Here is a 24,472-nt window from a genome sequence, read left to right on the forward strand (position 1 = left end):
TGTTGGGTGATGGATCTTCTTCAAGCCATACCAGTCTAGAACGGATTTTCATTAAGAAATTCCTTTCGAAGCAGAGAATGGGAGGGGGATAATCCAAATCACTGGATATATCTGTATAGAAATCAGAGATGGTTGAATGTCCATGTGTTACAGTCTTCCATTGGGAGCTCGCCCTGAACCTTAAAGCGGAACAGACCGCTGAGTATTTGCAGAAGAGATCTAAGGGTGGATGGCGTCGTTTTCATGGCGCCATATATTGCTAATTCCACTGATCTCTGCACCTTATTCAATAAATTGAAATAAGTTTTTTTCTGCACAGTACACTACCAGACAACATTTACATATAACGGGTGATTTTTTAGCTATTATCTTTTTAAACAGTTGGTTTAAACAGCTGACGCACGTTTCGTGTTTTGTTTCACTGTCAAACATCTTCAGTTTGGTCTATAATTTAACCATGAATCGTCTTACAAACGAACAACGCTTGCAAATCATTGAACTTTATTATAAAAATGCGTGTTCTGTTGAGAAAGTTTATCGCGCGCTTCTTCCATTTTATGGTCAGTTTAATCGACCCACTGAAGCGGCTTTTCGAGCTATTGTGACTAAATTTAGAACCAAATTTACATTATTGGACATCAAACCACCAACACGCTTACGTAGAGTGCGAACTGAAGAAAATATCGCAGCTGTATCGGCCAGTGTTAATGATTACCATCAATTATCGATTCGTCGCCGTTTGCAGCAATTAGGCCTCTGTTACTCAACAACGTGCAAAATTTTGCGAAAGGATTTAGGTTGAAGCCTTTCAAAATATAGCTGGTGCAAGAATTGAAGCCGAACGACCTACCGCAACGCAAAATTTTTGGTGAATGGGCTCTTGGAAAATTGGTCGAAGATCCAGGTCACAGTTTGGTGCGGTTTATGGGCTGGAAGTATCATTGGACCGTACTTCTTCAAAGATGCTGCGAATCGCAACGTAACTGTGAATGGTGAGCGCTACCGTGAAATGATATCCAACTTTTTTTTTGCCCAAAATGCAAGAGCTTGACTTGCACGACATGTGGTTTCAGCAAGACGGTGTCACATGCCACACAGCACACGTAACAATGGACTTGTTGAGAGGCGAGTTCGTTGAACATTTTATTTCACGTTCGGAACCTGTCAATTGGCCACCCAGATCGTGCGATATAACGTCTTTAGATTATTTTTTGTGGGGCTATGTTAAAGCCCATGTCTATTTACACAAGCCTGCTGCAATTAACACATTGGAAGACAACATTAAAGCATTTATATTTGAGATACCGGCCGAAACATTGGAAAGAGTATGCCAAAATTGGACTAAGCGGATGGACCATTTGAACCGCAGTTGCAGTCAACATTTGCATGAAATAATCTTCAAACATCAAATTATATGGGCTGTACTATCGATTTAAATAAAAATTTCAAGCATTTTTCTGAATTTTACGTGTGTTTTTTTGAAAAACTTTCCTATAGCTCTTAAAAAATCACTCTTTAGAAGAATGGGTTTACGACAGCAGTATAAAGCCAATGAGCAACCTTAGGTTTAATTCCCCAGGTCTAACCTAACGCTCTTTTACATGCAAAAAAAGCTAGGTTCGCTTTCCTTACACTTTCTAAGATGTTTGACTTCCACGCATTAATGATCAGTTTTTATTTATGCAGGGTGGCACAAAATTAACCACCCTCTCGGAAGATTTATAATTTTTGGCAAATGGCGTCGTACGTTAGTCATATTTGACACTTGTGAACTAGAAAGATGCTGTATACAAATCGACAAGTAACGAAGCACGTGAAGGTCAAAATAAAGATTTCTATTACTCAAAGCCATATTTTTCATTCAATAAAAATTGTATTTAAAAACAAAATTTGGCGCCACCATGTCTATATAAGCATACTGTGTGCGGAATAAAATATAGACTCAGTTATAATTTCACGTGGAACAAAAAAAAAGACAAATAAAAGAAATTAAAAGAAGAGGGAGGTAATATTCCCGCTATCGATCAATTGAAGAATCATTTTAATATTATAATATAAATATATCTAGTATACCTGTACCTGTAAATTTAAGAAAAATAGCTTTAAACTAAACCCAAATAAAATAACTTTAACTAAACCCAAACAATCGAAAATGTGCTTAAAAATTGGGTTGATCTAATGGCCTACTGGAAAGCCAGTCGTGGCAGTCATTTGAACGATATTATATTTCATTCATAAATGACAATGTTCAATCTTCAAAATAAAAAAAAAGTTTGAAAAAATATTGGTTAGTTTTTTTTATAGCCGATTCAAAAAGCAAATTTTACATGGCCCACCCTATAGAAGAGCCAAAATGGACAACACCGTCCAGGTCAGCGCCATTTTTTAAATTATTAAAATTAAAAAACATTTCCAGGGACCCCCTAAATTAAAATAATATTTTTTCCTTTTTTTTTTTTGTGTTTTGTCTTGAACATACATTTATATTTTTAGTAAAAATTAAGTTGTTTATGTAGAATTAAGGAAATTATGTTTAATAATTCTTCGCAATATAACCCCCGTTTTTGTCATACGACACGATTTCCCACAACACGGCAGTTTCTAGGAACCCATATTCCGTGTTATAGGAGGGTTACCAGTATATTAGTTTGGAATCGATCTTTAGCTCCTGGGCGATGCCATGACTACAAACATGCCAGTCAACTTCAATTATTTCTGTGATTTAATCGACATTTTCGACTTTATCGACATTTTCTTTAACATCAAAAATGGCTAAACGGAATTGATGAAACCAAAAATGCACGTAATTAGCTGTTGCACCATAAACACCATTCACAATTTCAGCAGGCTGGCATGCACTTTCGCCTTTAGCAATGAAAACCCGTAAAATGTACCGAATTTTCTCTTTGTTGATTCCCATTGTTGACACCCTGTAACTCACAACTGAATGAAAAAAACAGTAAAGAATGTTTTTAGTATGAAATGTCAGCTCGACAACGAGCATAAACCTAAATTGTTACTTTGCGAGATATCGAGCACTGCAACCATTTACCAAGAAAATAGCGGATTTTCTAATTAAAAATAACAATTTTGCGTGCTGCCGCTCTCTAGTTCACAGGTGTCAAATATGATTAACTTTGCGCCACCTAGTATAAGTTTGGCCAGATGTATAAATCGTTGAGTTCCAGCTTGCTGGCACTACAATTGTTTATATAGTATTCTTAGGAACAGTGCATTAGGGGGTTAAAATTTGCTTGTGAATAACTTCGGAAGTGCGTAGGTTCGAATCTTCGTGCATGAAACACCGAAATGATAGAAAAAGTTTTTCTAATAGCGGTCGCCCCTCGGCAGGCAATGGCAAACCTCCGAGTGTATTTCTGCCATGAAAAAGCTCCTCATAAAAAAATATCTGCGTTCGGAGTCGGCTTGAAACTGTAGGTCTCTCCATTTGTGCAACAACATCAAGACGCACACCACAAATAAATAGGAGGAGGCTTGGTCAAACACCCAAAAAGGGAAGCCTATCATAAGAGGTGACTAAAACCCACACCGAGTCTATTGATGATTCTGAGCATTAACTCAACGTTAATAGGCTGAGCCAAACAGGTACAGAAACGGCTTGGTGACCTTGGGAACCCTATCGTCATTGTACTAAAAGTTATTGAGGAAGTTGGGCTCAAAGAAATACTCTGGATTTCTGGATTCATGAAAGAAGCACAATAGATCTTTCAGGTCGCAGTGGTAAATACCCTCATAATAATAACTATATAGTCGGGTCGTTTGAAAAATCCATGCAAAGTCAGAGAAATGGCACTGCTGGCGCATATTGGGCATCTCTTGGAAGAACACACACCAAGTTTCAGCCAGATCGATAAATTTTTTTGTATTTGTCATTCGTATGATTGACGCATATATCTTTTATGAGATTTTTTAGCGAGTTTCTGCGCTAATTTACGATATATGATTTAATGTTGTCCTGCAAATGGAGAGACCTAAAGCCTTACATATTGAACAAATTTCAAAGGTGAACTACTTAGCAGACCGTTATTCGGTAGAAAAGGTCGTGAAGATTTCGGTTGGCAATAAGTCTCCCAGGCGATGTAGCAGACAAAATTTCCCTCACAATTTTCTTTTCCACCGCAGTTAGTAGCAAACCTGGTAATCTATCATCCTTGACAGCTTTAAACCACCACCGAACGACAAATGGTCTTTTGTTTTGACATACCGGAAATATACCCGTCGATTTTCAATTGTCTGCGGATGTCCGACCGCTTTTAAAACAATATTTTCAACAGTTTGAGATTGCATGCCCTTATTCGGCTTCTAGACCGGTGCTAATAGAATTGCAGTCATGCGAAAGCTCAATCGACTATGACAGGCGCTTTTTACTCAATTTTAGATCTATCGAATAAACATTCTACACACTAATAAACATACATACATACATATGTAACTAGTACACGAATATAGCAAATGTAATAGAATTTTAAATGTGAACTTAGAACGCCGTCATCGAACTGATTGACCTTTCTGAATTTAAAAGCAAATTTATAGCCCACATACAAAAGTTTTTGAAAAATAATGATATGCACGTATGTATGTGTGTGAGTATGTATTTTGCAATATCTATAGACACATAGAGTATTTATGTGTACTATAAAATGCTTACCTAAATTAGACCCACAATAAATACATATGCAGAAAGCCGTCGCAGAGGACTATGTTTGTATGTATGTACCATACTAGTTTTAGATGTCAGGTTCGGGTACCATTGAGGATCATAAAATACCGAAATCACTTCCTTCGAAGCCAGTGAAAAGCCTATGCGTGCATCTGTGCCAAGGAAAAGCTTCTCACAAAAATCAATTGAAGAAAAACTCGGCCTAAATTCCTGCTAAGCATACTAAGATAGTATGCGTCATACTAAACATTTTATTACTATTATTAGCTAAATGAATACTCGTCTACTTATGAGATTATAAATAGTATATACAAACGTATAAACATTTACTTGTAATAATTACTAATGATATACCTTTATACTTACTAAAGTTTATTAACAATCAACAATTTGTATTGAACACTTTTCATTTTAACACATGGGTTGAAATATCCCGGGCCTAGCAAATTGATAGCACTAGTTTTATTGCATTCACCTCTTTTGCAGTTAGTATGATCCTTAACGACATAACTCATCATCTCTTTGTCAATTATAAGGCTGCTTTCGATAGCCCGATAAGGGATAGCCTATATACCACAATGTCTTAGTTCGGTATTTCCGCAAAACTGATTCGACTTTGCAAAATGACATTGAGCAACACGTTTAGGTCTGTCAATAGGAAAAGACGTCTCCGAACCTTTCAATACCGAGTGAAGTTTCACACAAGGCGATCAAATATAGTGCGACCTCTTCAACTTCCTCGTGGAAAGGATACTGCGGAGAGCCGGTGTTTATCGAAATGGCACTATTCTCACCAAAAGTGTCCAGTTCCTTGCATATGCTGATGGCATTGACATCATAGGGAACTGCAAGCAAGATGTTACCGCAGCATTTTCCGCTATCGGAAGAGAGCCAACTAGGGTGGAACTGGCGAGGGCAAGACGAAGTATATGCTGTCCACTAGGAAAGATACACAGCGTTTTGGATCCAGCATTTCAGCGGACAACTAAATTGTCAAGGAATTTATATTATATATCTTGGCACCGCCGTCTCAACAAAAGATGGCAGCGTGGAGATAAACCGACGAATCACGCTTGCTAATGGGTGTTACTATGGTCTCACTAAGCAAATGTGTAGCAGAAACCTCTCTTGCCCGGCAAAATTAACGCTCGACAAGTCGTTCTTCTTGCCCCTGCTACTCTATGGCGCTGAAGTATGGGTTGTGTCGCAGACTGATGCAGCAGCTCTTGGGGTATTCGAGGGAAAGATACTACCGCCGAATGAACCACGAGCTGCATAAGCTCTACGACGATGTGGACATAGCGAAGGGCATCCATATTCAGCGCTTGCGCTGTCTGGATCACGCCGAGCTTATGGTTGCAGAAGCTCCAGCAAAAACGGTATTCGGATGGTAAGTTAAAGGTAAAGGAAGACCATGCCTTTGATGGCAGGAGCAAGTGGAGGAAGCCCTATGAGCGCTTGATGTAACAAATTGGAGAAGGCGCGCGCAAAGCTGAGTCGCCTGGCGAGACTTGTTACAGTCGGCCTTAATCCAGTAACGAGTTGTGATCCCTGAACAGGCCATATAAGTAAGTAAGTAAGTAACTTTAAAATGACAGCTGCTACAATTTCATGGTATTCTGTTCATTAGTTCGTGAGTTATTGTGCTAAGAGTGACTCTACCTTTGTTATTTTCAAAACAATGGATCAAAAAGAATTTACACTGCTTCTTGATGGGAAAAATACCGTTCAAGCAAAGCAATGGCTTGAAAAGGGTTATGGGGACTCCGCTCCATTAGAAACAACAAATAAAACGATGATGCACAACGCAGTGGACGTCCAAATGAGGCGGTAACAACAGAAAACATTAAAAAATCCACAGAATCGTTTGTAATGATCGAAAAACGAAGTTGCAAGACTTATGTAGCTGACATCGTAAAGATATCAAAAGAAGCTGTTAGCTTTATATTGCATGAGCATTTGACTATGAAAGTGGGTGCCGCATTTGCTCACTGTTGACCAAAAACAAGAACTTGTTGATGATTCTGTGCAGTGTTTGGCCATGTTTAAACGTAATAGACCGGAATTTTCGCATCGATATGTGACAATGGATGAAGCATGAATCCAGCACAAAAGCATAACAATCGGCTCGAAAGGTTATGGCCTCGATATTTTGGGATTTATGTGGTGAAATATTCATCGACTATTTTGAGAAGGGAAAGACCATCGACAGTGAATATTATTATATATAGCGTTATTGGAAGACCGAAATTGCAAAGAAACGTCCGCATATGGCAAAGAAAAAAAGGTGTTTCATCAAGTCCATCAAAACAATGGATGAATTGAACTTCGAAATGCTTCCATATTCACCGTATTTGCCAGATTTGGCTTCCAGGGACTACTGAATATTCGCAGACCTTAAAAAATGCTCGCTGGTAAGAAATTTCGCTCGAATGAAGGCATTTGATAAATCGTTCTAGCAAAATGTTGTTGAAATGTTAGAGTGGCGTTGGAATGATTGTTCTTGACGGAAATTACGTTGATGGATAAAGCTAATTTTGAACAAAAGAAAAAAATGTGTTTTCTTTGTTAGGTTCGGGACTTTTCAGCCCATGTGTTAAGCGGTAACACCACTGTAGAAATTTCAAAAAATTGATTTTTTTTTTATAAGCTTAACAAATTCTTTGAACCTTTTAAAATAGAGAACAAAAAGTTTTGTAATATACGTTACCGAAGTTTATTTCATAAATATTTTAAGCTTTTAACCAAGCGTTAGTGACTGCTACCTAACGACTTCTCCAAATTTCCAAACTTTAAACGCGTTTTTCTCAAAACACGTTTTCTGAAACTGGCACGCAGCATAACTCAAACAATTTTAAATATTTTTAATCAGGTTTTTCACTACGTCTGTATAATAACCTTCTTAAGAGAAGAGCGTAGGGGATTTTCGATAGATTAATTTAAACGATTGTTATAATTATTTAAGTGCCGTTTTTTTAGTCCAAAATAGAGTTTTTTCCTTCAAATGCTTGCTAATTCCACAAAAATAAATATTTTTTAAATCCCCTACGTGTTTCTCTATCTATTCTTATCTAGATTAAGAAAAAAAATGTTTCTTTGTTCCAGATTAAAATTTGCACCATCTGTGCTGCGTGCCACGGAGCTCTTTCAAGAGAAACCACATTACAAAAATGTCTCCTATGCCGCCATTTTGTAAAGTTTTCGATCAAACTTTGTAGTTTTGTATTTTAGTATATAAGTAATAACTTCCCAAATCAGAGTGATTGTTTTCCCTTTCCTTCTATACAAAAAAATTCTTTAAAAATCGTGTTTATTTTACGCGTGTACAGTGGTGTTACCCCTTAAGGACTTTATTTGCCGTTGAGAAATTATTATATAGCAAACAACTGCTTAGGTTTTTTGCATTGAGTAAACTATTTGAATCAATTTTCATTTGTTATTGCTGTTATTGAGTTTTGCTGCTGCTTACATATGTAAGTGCACACATTTTAGGTATGTATGTATGTATGTAAGAATGCACACTTATTATTTCATCTACATCCGTTGAGGCCGTTTTTATTGTAAATATGGCTATTGTTGAATTATTAAAGCCTAACTCAACTGATGATGATAATTTACATATTTTACATACAATGTAAGTATGTGTGGGGTTTGCGTTCACGTGTTTAAATATTGATTAAATGATGAACTGGTCAGATAATTAGTTCATTTATTATGTTCTGTAGACAATAGTAAGCAAAATATAACAGGTATATAAAAGCAGAAAATACAAAGCCAAGGATGAATGATTTACCAGATTTGGCCAAACAAAACCGGTAAAAAACAAAAACTGTGCGAGCTACTTCGGCTGCCACTTTATAGGGAATTCGCCAGTTGAATTCAATATCCTTAACGTACAGGTATAAAAATTCTCCATAAATTGTTGGGGAATGCTGCTAGGATGATATTCCTTGAACGAATTTAAATGCGAATCGTTCCAGCAACGTAAAATTAACTGTTGTAAGAACGCTGAAGATTTATCAGAGGCGATTGTTATGTTAAACCTTTTTTTTAACATTTCATTTCCACATTGGGATATGCGCGTAAATGGCTACAATAGCAGGCGGAGTGTCAACAATCCGGTCATTGGAAGGTGAAAAGTAAAGAGAAACAGTTAAAAAAAAAAGATAAACAAAAAAATTAATAAAAGATAAAAAATAAAAAAACAGATAAAAAATATAAATAAAAAAAGATAAAAAATAAATATAATAAAATAAATAAATATAATAAAATAAGAAAAAATATAATAAAATAAAATAAAAAAAAGATAAAAATAAAATAAAAATATGCACACTTATTCGGCAAATATGCACACATACACACTCATACACTTTTGTTGGCATGTTGTGCGCATTTTGGGTGAAGTCTAAGACTCAACGCAAACATTTAGTCTGACTTTTCTTCTTGCCTCCAATGAACAGAATGAGAAACTGTCGGTTTTGAAAAAACTTGTTTTTCTTGCGAAACAGCTTTAGAGAAGTAGACATATGTATATGCGTATAATAAATACAAACCACAAACCAACTTTAGCACCAAAAACAAAAAAATCGAGAATAGAAACAATCTTCCAGACGCGTATACACGAACACTTGTGGTAAGTCTAACAGTTTGTGCCACTTTTATTTGTAACCGCTAATTACAAAATCAACAACAGCTTCTTAAGGCAGATTTTTATATATATACAGTGCACTCGCGATAACTCGAACTAATTAAAACAGGCGCTGTTCGATTTATCGAATTTGTTCGACTTATCAATTGAGTGTGCTATGTTAAAAAAACAGTCATCGATATCGATTTTTTTCAATTAAATTTATTTATTTATTTACATATGGATATGAACATGAATATGTTTAAAATAATTAATTCGTTTCAATATTTTTCATCAAATATTTGGCAGTCTTTGTGTCAGTTACACAAAAAAAGTCAGCTTTAACAGAAAAGTTAGGCCGAAAAGAAAGTTGTAATGTGTGTTTGTCTTTTCTTGCCTGCAGCAATGTTGAAGAGTGTTAACCTTTGCGGGGCTTACTTGTTCAGTTGTGGCCCACTGAATTACCTTATTGATAGAGCTAACTGCCTCCTCAGATGATATCCGCTCACATGTCTCAGTTATGTTGTTAAACTCAGACTCAGAATCACTAGTTTCAATTATTACTTCTGTATCGGTAAATTCGGCACCATCATTCCATTTGTTAACATCATAAAGCGTAAATTCGACCTGTAAATTATGTTTTTCATGTTATTTTCTTTCAAGATGAGTCCACTTATTGGGTAATTCTTTTTTCTTTGGGACAGAAACCATTTGTATAAAGCGGCTTTCATTTTAGGAAACTCAGAAGCTTTTAAAGTTCTCCTCTTCCCAGGACCCAAAATCGTGTTGTTTACTGCTTTTAAAATTGCCTTGTCTTTCTTTTTTATAAGACTTATGGTGGACTTGGCTACCCCATATTCCTTCGCTAGAGAAGTAACACTACATCCACGTTTAATTTTGTTAAGGACTTCAGCCCTCTCTTTTAATGTTAAACACTTCAACCTTTTACGATCCATTACTCACATGCACTGATACACTACAAATGACAAATTTAAAGCAATTTGGTCAATGCAAGATGTTGTTCCCAGAAAACTAACGGGATATTAACGTATGGACAATACACTAGTATATATATAATTTATATACAAATACTATTACATATGTATGTATGTACAAAATGTACATGTTTGAAAAGAATGTGTGTACAAATAAATTTGTTTTTTTGTTCGAGTTATAGCGCTTTAATATTGTTCGAGTTACAAACTAGTCAATAGGGAAAAAATGTGTTCGAGTTAGCACGTCGTTCGACTTAGCGGCTATTCGAGTTACCGCGAGTGCACTGTATATACATATATATGTATGCATGTGCATACATTAGGATGGTCCGAGAAACAATTTTTTTCTTGGGTTACCCCCTAAATTTGTTCTATAGCCAAAAATATGAGACACCTATTTTTTAGTTTTATTTTTTTTATTAATATTCCCAACGTTATGTTTTGAAAATTACAATTAGATTTGAAAATTACAATATAGGAGATTAGGCACTTTTCCATACATTTGATTTAAAATATTTACAGTTCGATATTATTTACTTTTCCCTTTTAATTTTTCTCTACAAATGTCCAAAAAATGATACCAGAAACAAATAAAAACGAGATACAATTTTTTTCATCTTGGGGACGTTTTCAATTCAAAAATAATTAAAATTTTCTTAAGTAAAGCATTGCGTATCAGAACCAAGAGGAGAGTACGAAAAAAGTCCGTTTTGTAAACTAAAATGAAAAGTTACGTCAAGTTAATGTAAGCAAGAAAGATGATAGGAAAGAAAATAGAAACAGAAAACAAGGATGATAGCTTTACCAGGTTAGGCCTTTAACTATGGTTAAAATCAAAATTGTGCGGACAATTTCGGCTGTCACATCACACGAGTACTCGCAGCCGAATTCTGCTCGCCCATTTGGCGCGTATTCACACACTCGTCCAATCACTCGTTGTTCAATAGTAACGAAGCAATATGAGCTGTTGATTTTTTTTTTTTTTTGTATATCACTAACACAATCTTATCTTCAGCCGAATTTTGCACCATCATTTCACACGTATTCACACACTCGTCGAATCAGTCGCCGTTCAAATGGTATCAAAATGTCATTGGTTCATTTTTTTTCGAATATCACAAACACAAGTTTTTTTGTAAACATACCAAGTGACATCAGCCCATCCATCAGCTGATTATTTCGAATTCGCCCATAGTCGAATAATAGTATGCTGTAAAAATCGTTTCACCATGAGTACGAGGTGTGTTCAAAAATTTAAGGCGAATTTTCAAATTTCACGGGCTACGTACATTCGACTTTCGATTATTATTATTCTTTTATGTTGGTACACTCGTCTCAAAGATATGGTCACGGTTTTAGCAATATGGCATGTTTAGTTTGATTGTGAGAGGCATAAATAAGACAAGTTTCTGCGTGTTCGACGATTTTCAGCCATCGAAAAAATCTTCATTTAAAAAAATTGTCTATGATTCTAGAGCAACCACCGTCAATGTATTTTTATGTACGAAAATAACTGTGCTTTATTGACATTAGTATGATTTTTTAATGAACTCTATTTAGTTGAACAGTTAATGAAAAATAAAAATAAAAAAATTAAATTTTATTTGAAAAAAAAATCTACATCTCAAAAAGAAAAACTAAAACAAGAGTTTATTTTTATTTACGAAAATAACTGTTAAATTTGTTTAAGAATTGTTCTGGATATAAGGTAGTTAGCAGAAGAACATTAAATATTTAAATTTTTATTTGAGTAAAAAAAGTTATATTCCTCCAAAACACACCCGAAACTTTATTTTGATTTATGAAAATAACTGCAAAATCGTTTGGAAAATTGTTCTGGATTTAATTGAAGTCAGTTGAAGTACTTAAAATATTTTAACTTTTATTTGATTAAAAAAGTTCTATCGCTCCAAAAAACACCCGTTATTTCATTTTTATTTGAGAAAATAATTGTGCTTTGTTAGCATTCGTTAATTTTTCGAACTGTAGTTTTTTTAATAAAATTAATAATATACAAATTAATAAACAAAATGTTTTGATCTTTATTTAAAAAAAAGTTATATGCCTCAAACAAATCCTCGCTATTTTTATTTATAAAAGTAACCGTGCATTGTTAAAATTAATTAACTTTTTTAGCAACTGTATTCGGTGAATAAAGTTAATAGATACAAAAAAATAAGGAAAATTAAGTTTTATTTGGAAAAGATCACCCAAAAAATCGAAAACGATCAAGGTCCAAGCATGATGAAGCGCCACAAACCACTTCAAAGATTGATATTCACCAATAGAAGATTATGCTGTCAGTTTGATGGGACTGGAAGGGTGTGGTATATTTTGAGCTGCTTCAGAGGAGCCAAACGATTAATTCGGATGTCTACTGCCAACAATTGGACAAATTCAATACAGCCAACAACGAGAAGCGACCAGAATTGATCAATCGTAAAAGTGTCATATTTCATTAGGACAACGCTAGACCGCATACATCTTTGGTCACTCGCCAAAAACTGAGACAGCTTGGCTGGGAACTTTTGATGCATCCACCATACATATAGCCCTGACCATGCACCGTCAGACTACCATTTGTTTCAGTCTTTGCAGAAGTCCTTAAATAGTAAAACTTTCGGCAATGATGAGGCTATAAAATCCCACTTGGTTCCGATTTTTGCAAATAAAGGCCAGAAGTTCGATGAGCGCGGAATAATGAATTTACCGGAAAGAAGGCAAAAGGTTATCGAGCAAAATGGAAAATATATAATTGATTAAAGTTCATTCTAAGTTTTAATAAAAATGTGCTTACTTTCTTTTAACAAATCGGCAACTTCTTTGCGGACAGCAAAATAAGAAATTAAGTTTTATTTGAAAAACAAATAGTCCAGACCTCGAAGAAATCCCGTTATTCTACTTATATATTTGGAAGCAATTTTACATATAAAAAATATGAACAATAAAAAAACTATAATAAATTAAATTTAATTTGGAAAACAAAAAATAATACGCCTCGAAAAACACCCGTTATTTTATTTATTTATATTTATTTAATTTAGTTAGTTGTAAAACGTATAGTGCTTTATAATATTATATACAAAAAGAATTAAGCTTAATTTGAAAAGCAAAAAATTATACGCCTCAGAAAAGGAAGTAACTATGCATTCTTACATATAAAAAATATAAAAAAAAATTAAAAAAGTAAAACAAAAATATAAAAAATGTATAAAAAATAGGTTTAAATGAAAAATATAAAAAACTAAAATAAAAAGAAATATAAATATAAAATATAATAAATTAAGTTTGATTTTTTTTTAATTTTATATTTATAAACACATTTTGTTTGAATAAGCTTTATCCTATAAATTAAAAAAAAAAAAAAAACATTTACTTTGCTGAAATGTGTTATCGGAATTTTTAGCTACCCAATATTTTGTTCTTCAAAAGTCAAATTAAACTTCAACGTTAATGAAATTCAAAAATGATTTTGACGTACGTGTGTGTGTACGGTAATTATGCATTGCTGAAGGTAAACGTCAAACCTGTTGTGGATTTAAATATTTTTCATCATTTCTTTATGTGCTGCTGCGTCTTCTTTAATGTTTTAAGACGTAACAGGTACATCTCTCGCTTTTGACTTCGACATACGCAAATATAATACATTTGTAGGTTTGTATAAAAGTTAATTAGGAGAGGAGACTCACGTCAAATCACGCTTCGATGTTACAGCCGCAATGTAAAACCAACGCCAACCGACTTTCGACACCAATACAGCGATCAGAGTGACGGCTAATGCCGGTCCAACCGTGACCAACCAACTCATTGCAATTTTCCGAAATCAATATTTTTGTTTAAAAGTTTTTCCAAACTTCAAGCACCACAAACAAAGAATGAAACAACAAAAGTTATTGAAATTGCAAAATTTCACAATTCAATAAGTGGAACGGGATTAATTAATCTATTTACTCCGGTGCGTCTATATACAATATAATATATACATATAAGTATGTATGTACGACACTAGCGTATGTTAAAAGTAAGACAGCGGAAAAGATTCGACCGCCTTTGGAATGAATGAGCGAACCGCGCACACTGGCGTAACAGAAACGACTGAAGCGCTCAAGAAATGAACGCGGCCATAGTAATGAGTACAATATCAAATTTGACGTACATGTTTGTACGCACCTACATATGAATGTTATTTCAAAAAGAGAAAAAGCAAACAAAAAAGAAACAAAAAATGCTTAATACTACTGGCATGCATGGCGAGTGGGGTAGTCTCCCAAAAGCTGCTACTTATAGGTTTGTATGTAAGTATGCGCTCGTGTTTGTGGTTGATCCGCAATCCCAAGCGTTCACAGCCTCTGAGGGGGTCTACCGGCTCCAGCAATTTGTCCGCCTTTGAACCACTCAATTCATGCAAAAGAGTCCGAGTCGGTGCTGGAATTATGTTCTCTCACACTCGTTCTCCCGCTCTGCATTTCAGATTTCAAAAATGCTCTTTTTCACTCACAACACTGATCTCGATTCTTTTGATATTTGCTTACAAATATTTGCATTTAATTCGCCAATGGAGCGCAGCAAAGTGCTAACTACTTTCGCTCTGTTACACTCACGAGCATTCAACATTGGAGGTATTCACACGTTCATATTTTACTGCTTTAAAATCATAGATATAAATTTATTCATAAACTATCTTAAAAATAGCCATTGCGCGAGTGCGTTTTTTATATTTGCAAGTACAAACTTCTTTTGAATACAAATAGAAAAACTGATTATTTGTATTTTTGAATAAAAATCTGTTTTAATACAGACATCTATTTCCAGGCAACTCAGTTATCTGTGTGTCAGTTCCACATGGCCGAATATAATATATGGCAAACCGATTAACATAGTGAAATGTGTATTTTCCACTCACCTGGAAAATAGCGGATCGCAAAGTAAGTTTTAGCTGGCGTGAGGAATCTCAGTTTCGGGTTTAGATTGGATTAAATTCGAGTCAAACCTAAATCCAACGTAGAATCTCTCTTACCAACAAGTGTTATTTTGAACTAAGGAGGCAAATGAGTAGTAAAGTTCTCTCTCGACGAACAAAACTAACACTCTACAAGGCTCTTATCATGCCCGTCCTAACGTATGGCGCAGAAGCGTGGACGATTAAGTGACGTGTGTTTGGGGAAAAGTTTCTGCGCAAGATTTTTGGCTACGGTGAATATCGCAGGCAATGGAACGATGAGCTGTATGAGCTTTACGACGACATAGACATAGCGCAGCGAATAAAGATCCAGCGGCTACGCTGGCTGGGTCATGTCGTCCGAATGGATACAAACGCTCCGGCTCTGAAAGTATTCGATGGGGTTCCAGCTGGTGGTAGCAGAGGAAGAGGAAGGCCTCCTCTGTGTTCAGCTGGAGAAAGACTTGGTTTCACTTGGTGTGTCCAACTTTATTAAACTCGACCAAAATCGCGTTAGCGATTATCGCGTCAATTAAGAAGAAGAGGAGAAATCTAACTGAACAAATGGGATGAAATGTAAAGGTTTTCCACAAAGTTGATTGGCCGCTCCACTTGGGTAATAACTGTCAGGGAAGTTGACATTTTTCACGGCGTTGCTGAAATTCAGGGAATGCCTGCCTCCCCTCTCGACCGCATCCGAATACTTTGAAATTAAGCTCATGTGGGTACCTGGTCACAGGAGCAATGCAAAAAGCTACTGAGGTTATGAGCTGGCTATCCAGGGCTCACGTCAGGTGGTTTCTCCACGAGGCGAGAGATTTGGGTTTTCCTTGACAAACCGTGTTCTGCTCCTAGAAATGTTCAGCCAGCTAACGCTTTTAAGCATGCCAGTTCGAGTCTTTGGCAATGCAACCTATTGTCCTAGACGGATTCTCTACCTCTTGCTACAAATCTTTTTTCTTCTGGCTTAAAATTGATTGTTCTGGAAAAATCGTTTACTTTTAACCGGCTTGCGCACAAGCCCTTGGGATATTACTGGGTACGAGAATAAGTTTCCTATTTTTGTGTTCGCTCTAGTAATATACTGGTGATTTGAAGGTGTATATGTGAGGTCACGATCTCAGTAGTTGACATTCGTTAGAAGTGTAAAGATCCTTTTTTTCTGACGTCAAAAATTTCTACGTTCGTCCCGAAAAACAGCATTTGCGGGAAATCAGGCTTATTACCTTTTAAAGAAAAGTGCAGCTGAAACGTGTCGTATATTGTAAAGAGTAGTTTCGATGCTTCCAAAGTGGCAGTTTCGACTTGAGTGATAAAGATCGCGTACGCGCACCGAAATAAATCGAAGATACTGAACTACAACAATTGGATAAAGACGCATGTCGAAGCCTTGATTATATGTCTAAAGAGTTGAATGCTGACAGATGAACCGTCGGTAAACGTTTTAACGCGATGGGAATGGTCCAGAAAGCAGGTAGCTGGGTGCCACATCAATTGAAGGAGAGGAATATCGAGATACTAAACGTCTCTCGCAGATGATAACGCGTGAGATGATTTTTGAATGGCAGAAAAGAAAAAGTTTTTTGCATCGCATCATCACTGGCGATGAAAAATATATTCATGTATAGGCATCATTTCTCATATCCCGTGACGATTCGGTACAAAAAGAGCTGTTTATGAACGCGTGTTGCTCAATGGCGGGCGAGATGCTGAGAAGAAATTTGAAGGCGATTTTCTTTGATTTTTTCGTTGATCTCGTGAGGCACCCAGACTTCCAATTTCCAGGTAAAAATGAAAGAAGGTGATTGAAATCGTTTCACGATCGCAGCTCATTTCTCAAAACTGATTTAAAATGTTCTTCATCGAATTCAGAAGGTATTCCGGTGCGGGACGGGTCATCGACGACAAAGTCACCATTTTCGAACTTTGAACCATGACTCGCCTTCTCCATACACGTCGCAAATGTCACTGGCTGCTTTGGCAACTTTTTGACCTCGATGAAATTCAAAGAAAAGCAGGTGTCGAAAATGTTGTTTTTTGCCTCCTGGGTATTCCATTTCTAAGCCTCAAAACTAATAAAAAATTAAATAACTCAAAAATACAATTAACATAGTTTTGTAGAGCAGAAAGAGTTCTATCGAAGGAATACTTACCCTTTGTCGAACAGTAAACAAATCGTTGTAAAATAAAAGAAAATATAAAAACTCTGTTATTTTATTCCCCCACCCAATAGTTTCTTCAAAGGTAATGATTTCCACTTATTTCTATCGTTCGCGTTTTACCTCAATTGAGTCCAGGTAAAATCATTGCGAGTTATTTCGCCATGCAGGCTGCGTCACCAGGATCCTCTTGGTCTACCCCAATAGCTCAGCTCAAGTGAATTTCTTTTAAAAATATAACAACTATGCAAATACTTGACGTTTATCTCGCATTTGCTTATGCTGCATTTCCCTGCATATAATTTTGTACGTGTGGGTTTAGTGCGTCGCATATGTGCAACAACAATATGTTTTTAACAGATTAGCACGTTATCTCAATTAAACCGTAGCAATAAACATGGATTTGATGAGGCAAAAGGTCAGTTTTAGAAATCAATCTAGCAAACAGGTTTTCCCTCCATTGCATGAAGAAAACAGTTCTAAATTTTTTCTCCATAGATGTCTTTAGTAACTCATATCTCTTGATAGGTACTAAACGGTGATTTAAAGTGAATATTTTACTTCGGAACGGTTGTTTGATCATTTTTGTGTTTGGCGAAGAAAATTTGGTGTTACAGCCTCCCAAAATGGAAGTAAAAAAGAGTATTCGATACGGTCTTCAGTACGACTAAGGTGAAAAATCGGAGCAGGTGGACAGATACATACCTGTAAACGGCCTATTTTCATTAAAATTAAGAAGTCAATATATTTTTTTCAAAATTGGCACACAGTTTATTTATACATTACAATATAATTTTTTTTTTTGTATTTTAATCATTTAAAATGGCGGATGTACACACACGTATCTTCCAGGAAGGTCGCAGCGGGCTTCTCAGTGGGCGGGCATTGAGCATCGGCGTCAGTGACCTGAATACAAAAAACCCAAAACTTGTTTGTTTATTATGTCATAATTTCTATATGAATTAACAATAAATGAAAAAAATAATCGCGGAATAAAATGCTTAAAAAAAATTATTTTTGGAGCGAATTTTCCTTCTACTTTTGCTTGGAAAAAATTGTTTCCAAAAATTTTCGAAAACTTATATACACATAGAAAGTAATATCATAAAAAAGATGTGTGCAAAATTTCAGTGAGATCGGTCGAGTTATCTTGTACGCCAATTCGAAAAATATGGCTTTGAGAAAAACGCGTCTAAAGTTTGAATACAACGTAACTTACCTCTCCCAGCGCTCGAACGCAAAGAATAGAGTCGTCAAGGTTGACGATCTATAATATAAGAAATTCTAAAAATTTGTTAACATATTCTTAAAAGATTATATTAACATTTTATGAAAAAAATTTCGAAATTTTACAGATATCTGTCCCCTTAACTAAGGTGAAAAAAATGTTAAGGGGAACTTCGGCTGTCACGTCACTTAGAAGATTCGGTCGAATTCTGCACGATCATTTCACATGTATTCACATACTCGTCCAATCAGTCGTTGTTCAGATGGCAACGAAGCAACTTGACTGAAGGTTGTGTTGATTTTTTTGCGTATATCACTAACACAATTGCACAAGCATTTCACACATTCGTCCAATCAGTCGTTGTTCAGACGGCAACGAAGTGTCATTGTTTGCTTTTTTCGTAAATCACAAACACAATCTAAGTTTGTTTGTTAAACACATCCCAAGTGACGTCAGCCCATCAGCTTATCCTGTCTTATTCGCTCAGAGCCGAATAACGGACTGCTAAAGAGCACACCTCTAAAAATCGTTTCACCATGAATAGAATTATACGGTTTATGAGACTGATACAGCATGGTGGCCAAAATATCGAAATTGTTGATAAAATCATAGAAATCGTCTATTCGAACCGGCAGTGAGCACTTTTTCCATTGTTCAAGAATATAAGAGAAGTCAGAAAATTGCTTAGAACTATTTAAAGTTTACCATTTATGATATAAGTATATTTTTCTTGAAATTACTCGTAATACATACATATGTACATATGCTAGCGTAAGAAAATATTCTTAAAATAAAATAAAAGTTGAAGTTTTTCTTTTGTTAAAAACATTTTTGAAAGCGGCAATGCGGGCCAAAAATTCAAACGGTAAATAAAACACTAAAAAAATGATTTCGCGAAAAATGGAGCGATCATAAACAATTCCATACAATTTAAAAAATTCTTACTAATATAAATATATGTACGCATGCATATGGGCAATAAAATAGTTACCCGGCCTTTATCAATCGATTTCCTTGTGCATCTCGTAGAAGTTTAAAATTATTATTCAAATTTTTCTTTTTTACAATTGGCATCACTGCTTGATTGTGATTATTCAAAAAGGTCGTTATATCAAGTTTCGTTATTTATAATCGTTTTTTTTTTTCATAAAGCGCAATTTTGCGTGGCGACTAAAAATAGGTACTTTCCAGAGAAATCCTGCGGTTTTATTATTTGAGTGGAAAATATTGAATGCAACGTAAATAATTATGTAGAATTTCATTTAATAAGTAAAAATTAATAAGAATTTGTTTCAAGGATGGGTCGTGCTTGGCACTGCACAGTCGAAGAGCGGAGATTTTCGATTTCGATGTTCGAGAACAAAAAAAATCATATAATTAAAAAAATCCACAAAACAAAGAAGTGGCAAAAAGGGCACGATTCCCTCTGCCAATAACTTAATTGTGACCTTTTCAAAGGGGGAACCTTTTAAGGCACCTTTCTGGTGTAGACACGTGAAAATTGAAGGCGTTGAAAATTGAAGAAAAACAATCGGTATCAATTGAAAATCGTTTTTATTCATTAGATAAATTCTTTATTTACAAAAAAAAATCTATTTTTTTTAATGATTATAATAAAAACAATTGCTTCCTCCGGCTGCTCAGGCACGTCCGAAAAAAATGCGGTCGATTATTCATCAGGAGATAGTATGTCGCTATGGTGGGTAGCATATTTACAAAAAAAAAAAAATTGTCTAGATATTATATTTTATTTGTTTATTGGAAAAACAAAAAAAGGCTTTTTTTCACGTTCTCCCTCTTAAAAAAAATAGAAATATTGATTGTAAAATTATATTTCTGCTATTAACGAGAGCCACAAGTCTACACAATAACATACTAAAAATTCAAATCAATCGGTTCAGTACTTTTTGAGAAATTACCAACGCCAACTCAGAAAAAATGGTTTCGAGAAAAACACGGTTAACGCGCTTATACCTGGGCGTGGGCGTCGTATTCGAACCCGGTCTCGTTTTAAAGGACTGTACCGTCTAAACTACAACGAATTTCAATATGCAATAAAATTTGCTAGAATATTTTAGAAAGTATAAACTATCATAACATGAAAAAAATCGATTTTTTCGAAATTCTAGACCAGAAAAGTGCCTTAATTATGTTTTTAAGTTTTTGAAATAATTTTCTTATTTTCAACTATCATATATAACGACAAATGATGTACTCCAAAAGTCTACGCTTGCTTATAAAAAATCCAACTTTAAAAAAAAACTCTCAAAAAATATGCACTTTTTAAGCATCCTTCAACACTTCCCTAAGTCTTTTGGGCATAGAGTTTACCAATTTGGTTCGTCAAGTTTCTTCGACTGTAATCTTCTCCCACACCTCCCACAACAAAACATCTTTCAACACTTTTTTGCTTGTAATTTGGTTTTTCCTTATTAAATATTCCAGCAGCGCCCATAAGTGTTCAATAAAGTTTAAATTTGGCGATTGTTTATGATCGGCTGTGTTATAGAGCAGCAATAACTTTATAACTATACGAGCCGTATGCTTGTCGTCATTGTCTTGTTGAAAGCAGTATTTACATGTTTGATAACCCCAGCATCTCAGCCCCTTGCCTTGCTTTAAATTTTGTTTAAAAATATCGAAATAAGCTAATTTAACCATTCGTGATTCAATGAACTGCAATTTTCCCACGCCACCAGTTGCCATACCTCCCACCCACCCCCACACCATTACCCCACTACCATCATGCTTCACTGTTGGCTAAGTGGCTTATTCCTAGCAGCTCTTCCATAATGGCGGTCGTCTCTCGGCAGGCAATGGCAAACCTCCGAGTGTATTTCTGCCTCGAAGAAGCTACTGATAAAAATATCTGCCGTGTGGAGTCGGCTTAAAGCTGCAGGTACCTCCATTTGTGGAACAACATGAAGCCACACACCACAAATAGGAGGTGTAAGCGCGAATTGTATATATATATATATTTGTAGCATGAGTTATTTTGCTTTATATATAACAGCTTGTACATGCGTTGTACAACATTTTTGAAAATCATCAAAACTTTCAACTTTTTAACCAGATTTTTTTGAACTATTTAATATATGTTTTTTTTTATTATGTTGCACTAGCGGCTGCCAGCAGACCTCTTTAAAAATGATTAGTAGTTTATTCGAAGAGACCGAAGCCCATATCGTCGTCCTCAGATTCCGATTCTTCTCTTCTTGCTTGGCTTTTTTCTCTTCGGCACCGGCATCAGCGCACCAGCAGGCGTGGACGAGAGTTTCTCGCAAACCTGAGCAATCAGTTCTTCAATAGACCTGCCATTCTATTGCCAATTGTGATCACCTCTTCGAGAGATAAGACGGTCCGGAAACTGTTCCCGTAAAACATAAATGGTTTCGTTGCTTGTGTGGCACGTATTGTCGTCTTGTTGAAAATAAACGTTGTCCAGATCGACACCATCCAATTCCGAAATCGGTAATCATCTCTCGATAGCGCAATCCATTCACCAGTAACACCTGTTATTGGAAACCCATTTTTTAAGTCCTTTTTATCGACACGAAACGTCTACAGCACCTTCAAAGTGCGAAATTATTCAAAATTGCACTTTGTGTGAAAAGATGTGAAATCTCAGCGAAAAAAACAAAGGTATGTTTTAGTCTTGGTAGTTGTAGTATGAACTATATTTTTATAAAAAAAAATTAGTAGTGCCTTTACAATTGTATACAGTGACTCACAGCTTATTTGATGCAGCCAAAAAAATTATTAAAATATCAAATATATTTTATATTGTAGTATTTCCATTACAGAAAAAATATTTTATATTTTTTTATTGTTAAATAACATGTTTTATTTAATAACAAAAAATGTTTCTTCATGAGAAAGATATGGCAAATAAAAATAATTCAGTTACAGTTTTGAGGTCATAGCTGAAATGATGCACTAAATTAAAAATGTTCAAAAAACATAAGCACATTTATATTTCGATTTCATGATTACTGCTAATACATAGTGGGGTTTTGATTCAGAACAGCTTTTAATCGGGAATTCATAGATTCTACAAGTTTTGCTGTATAATCGGAATTAATTTTATCCCATTCTTCCTGTAGTGCCCGTTTCAGATCAGAAGCATTAGAAATATTGTAGTTTCTTATTTTATTTTCCAGCACTGACCATAAATTCTCAATAACGTTGAGATCTAGACTCTGTTGAGGTGTCGGTACCTACTACATGTGGGCAGTTCCAGATAAGCCAAGCTTTTACAATACCAGACGTATGCCTGGGTTCGTTGCCTTGGTAGAACCTAAACGAATCCCTAATTCCCATTTTATCCGCACTTTGTACTAAATTATCTTTTAGCAGATCCAGATACTTCGCTTTATTCATGTTAAATGATAAATGTTAAATTTCCGACGCCTGAATAGGGCATGCAACCCCATACCATCACACTACCCCCGCCGTTTTTATATGGTTGAAGCGCGGTGTTTGGTTTTCTCCGAACGCAGGACTTCCAATCAGACCTGAAAAGGTTAAATTCGCTTTCATCCGTAAAAACAACGGACTTCCAGAACGAAACGTCTTTCTACAAATGTTGTCTGCAAAACTCTACTCTTTGTTTTCTATTACTAGCATTAATAATAACGGCTTATTTCGGGCAATCCTTCCATGAACATTTTCTTCGCGCAGAACTCTACAAGTTTCAGGGTCACAGATCTTGCCTAAGTATTTTTCGACTTCGTTCGTTAATCTTGGAGCGCTTAAATCGGGTTTTTCTTTAACTTTGCGAACAATTCACTTCTTATCTGCATCATTAAATATTATATTTGGCGCAGATCTGCCCTTATCTTCTATCCTGTTTTCGTGGCGAAACCTTTCTTTAATGTGCTGGACAGGAACTAATAGCAACAATTTCTGTAATTTCGTTGGCTTTTGCTCTCTTTATAATGACGAATAACGTCTCCCCTTTTCCCCAGTGAGGTCCGTTCTGTTTTCCCATTATAAAAAGTATACATTTTTTCAACTTTTAAACAGAAAAAATACATTTGCATTGTTAGAGAAAATATAAAATACACTGCATCATTCAAGCTGTGAGCATATTTTGATGAGAAAACTATTTGTTTCTATATTTTTTCAGCAAGCTTTGTTTTTGCCATTGTTCTTTCTGCAATGGTAAACAGTACATACATATTTCACTACAAGTCGTATACATTTTTTTACTAAATTAAATAAACATCGAGTAATTTTCTTTTTTCTAAAAAAGTATTACCTGCACCAAATAAGCTCACTGTCACTGTATGTAAATGAGGACGTATATGAGAAGAAATCGTAGGGGTAAAAATTAGTAGTGGTTAGGGCAAGAATACATACACACACGGACAAAATTATTCACACAACAACTAATTTTTCACTTAATAGAATAAATGAATATATTGTATTTAAAAATCTTTCGCTAAAAAAATCCATAATTATATTTAAAACTTAAAAAATATTTACTCCATTATTAAAATTATTAACAAAAATCATACGATTCCATATAATTTTAAGGGACTAAATTATTCACACAAAGTAGGAATTTTAAATTTTAACGGATTTATTTTGTCGTTAGGAATATGATCATTCGAAATTCAACTCATGTGATCATTTGGATACTTGATTTTTCTTCCTGCATCGAAATCCGGCTAGTATATTTATCATACTGGATTGTTCAATTAGTATTGCGGTTCGATAAGAGAGGGCTTCGTCTAATTTTCTTATTTTTTGTTTTTTGTTACGTTGGTAAGCTCTTCATATGAACGTATAAGAAAACATCAAGTATGGTGCGGTGTTTTGAATTTTTATTCTTGGAAGGT

General features: G+C 35.2%; 1 protein-coding gene across 2 annotated transcripts in view; it reads right to left on the reverse strand.

The window, feature by feature from the left end:
• Nucleotides 1-24,472, reverse strand: part of LOC129248613 (long-chain fatty acid transport protein 4) — a 93,255-nt gene that overhangs the window by 21,210 nt on the left and 47,573 nt on the right. The window contains exon 1 of one of the 2 annotated variants that reach the window (XM_054888234.1): nucleotides 13,993-14,398. The exons of the other annotated variant lie outside the window; for it this stretch is intronic. Coding sequence (XP_054744209.1) covers nucleotides 13,993-14,111 — 119 coding nt within the window. The 5' untranslated portion in view covers nucleotides 14,112-14,398. Of the gene's footprint in view, nucleotides 1-13,992; nucleotides 14,399-24,472 lie in introns of those variants that run through there. 2 annotated transcript variants of the gene reach the window in all.

Source organism: Anastrepha obliqua, chromosome 5 (genome assembly GCF_027943255.1).
Source record: "Anastrepha obliqua isolate idAnaObli1 chromosome 5, idAnaObli1_1.0, whole genome shotgun sequence".
NCBI classification, from domain to species: domain Eukaryota; kingdom Metazoa; phylum Arthropoda; class Insecta; order Diptera; family Tephritidae; genus Anastrepha; species Anastrepha obliqua.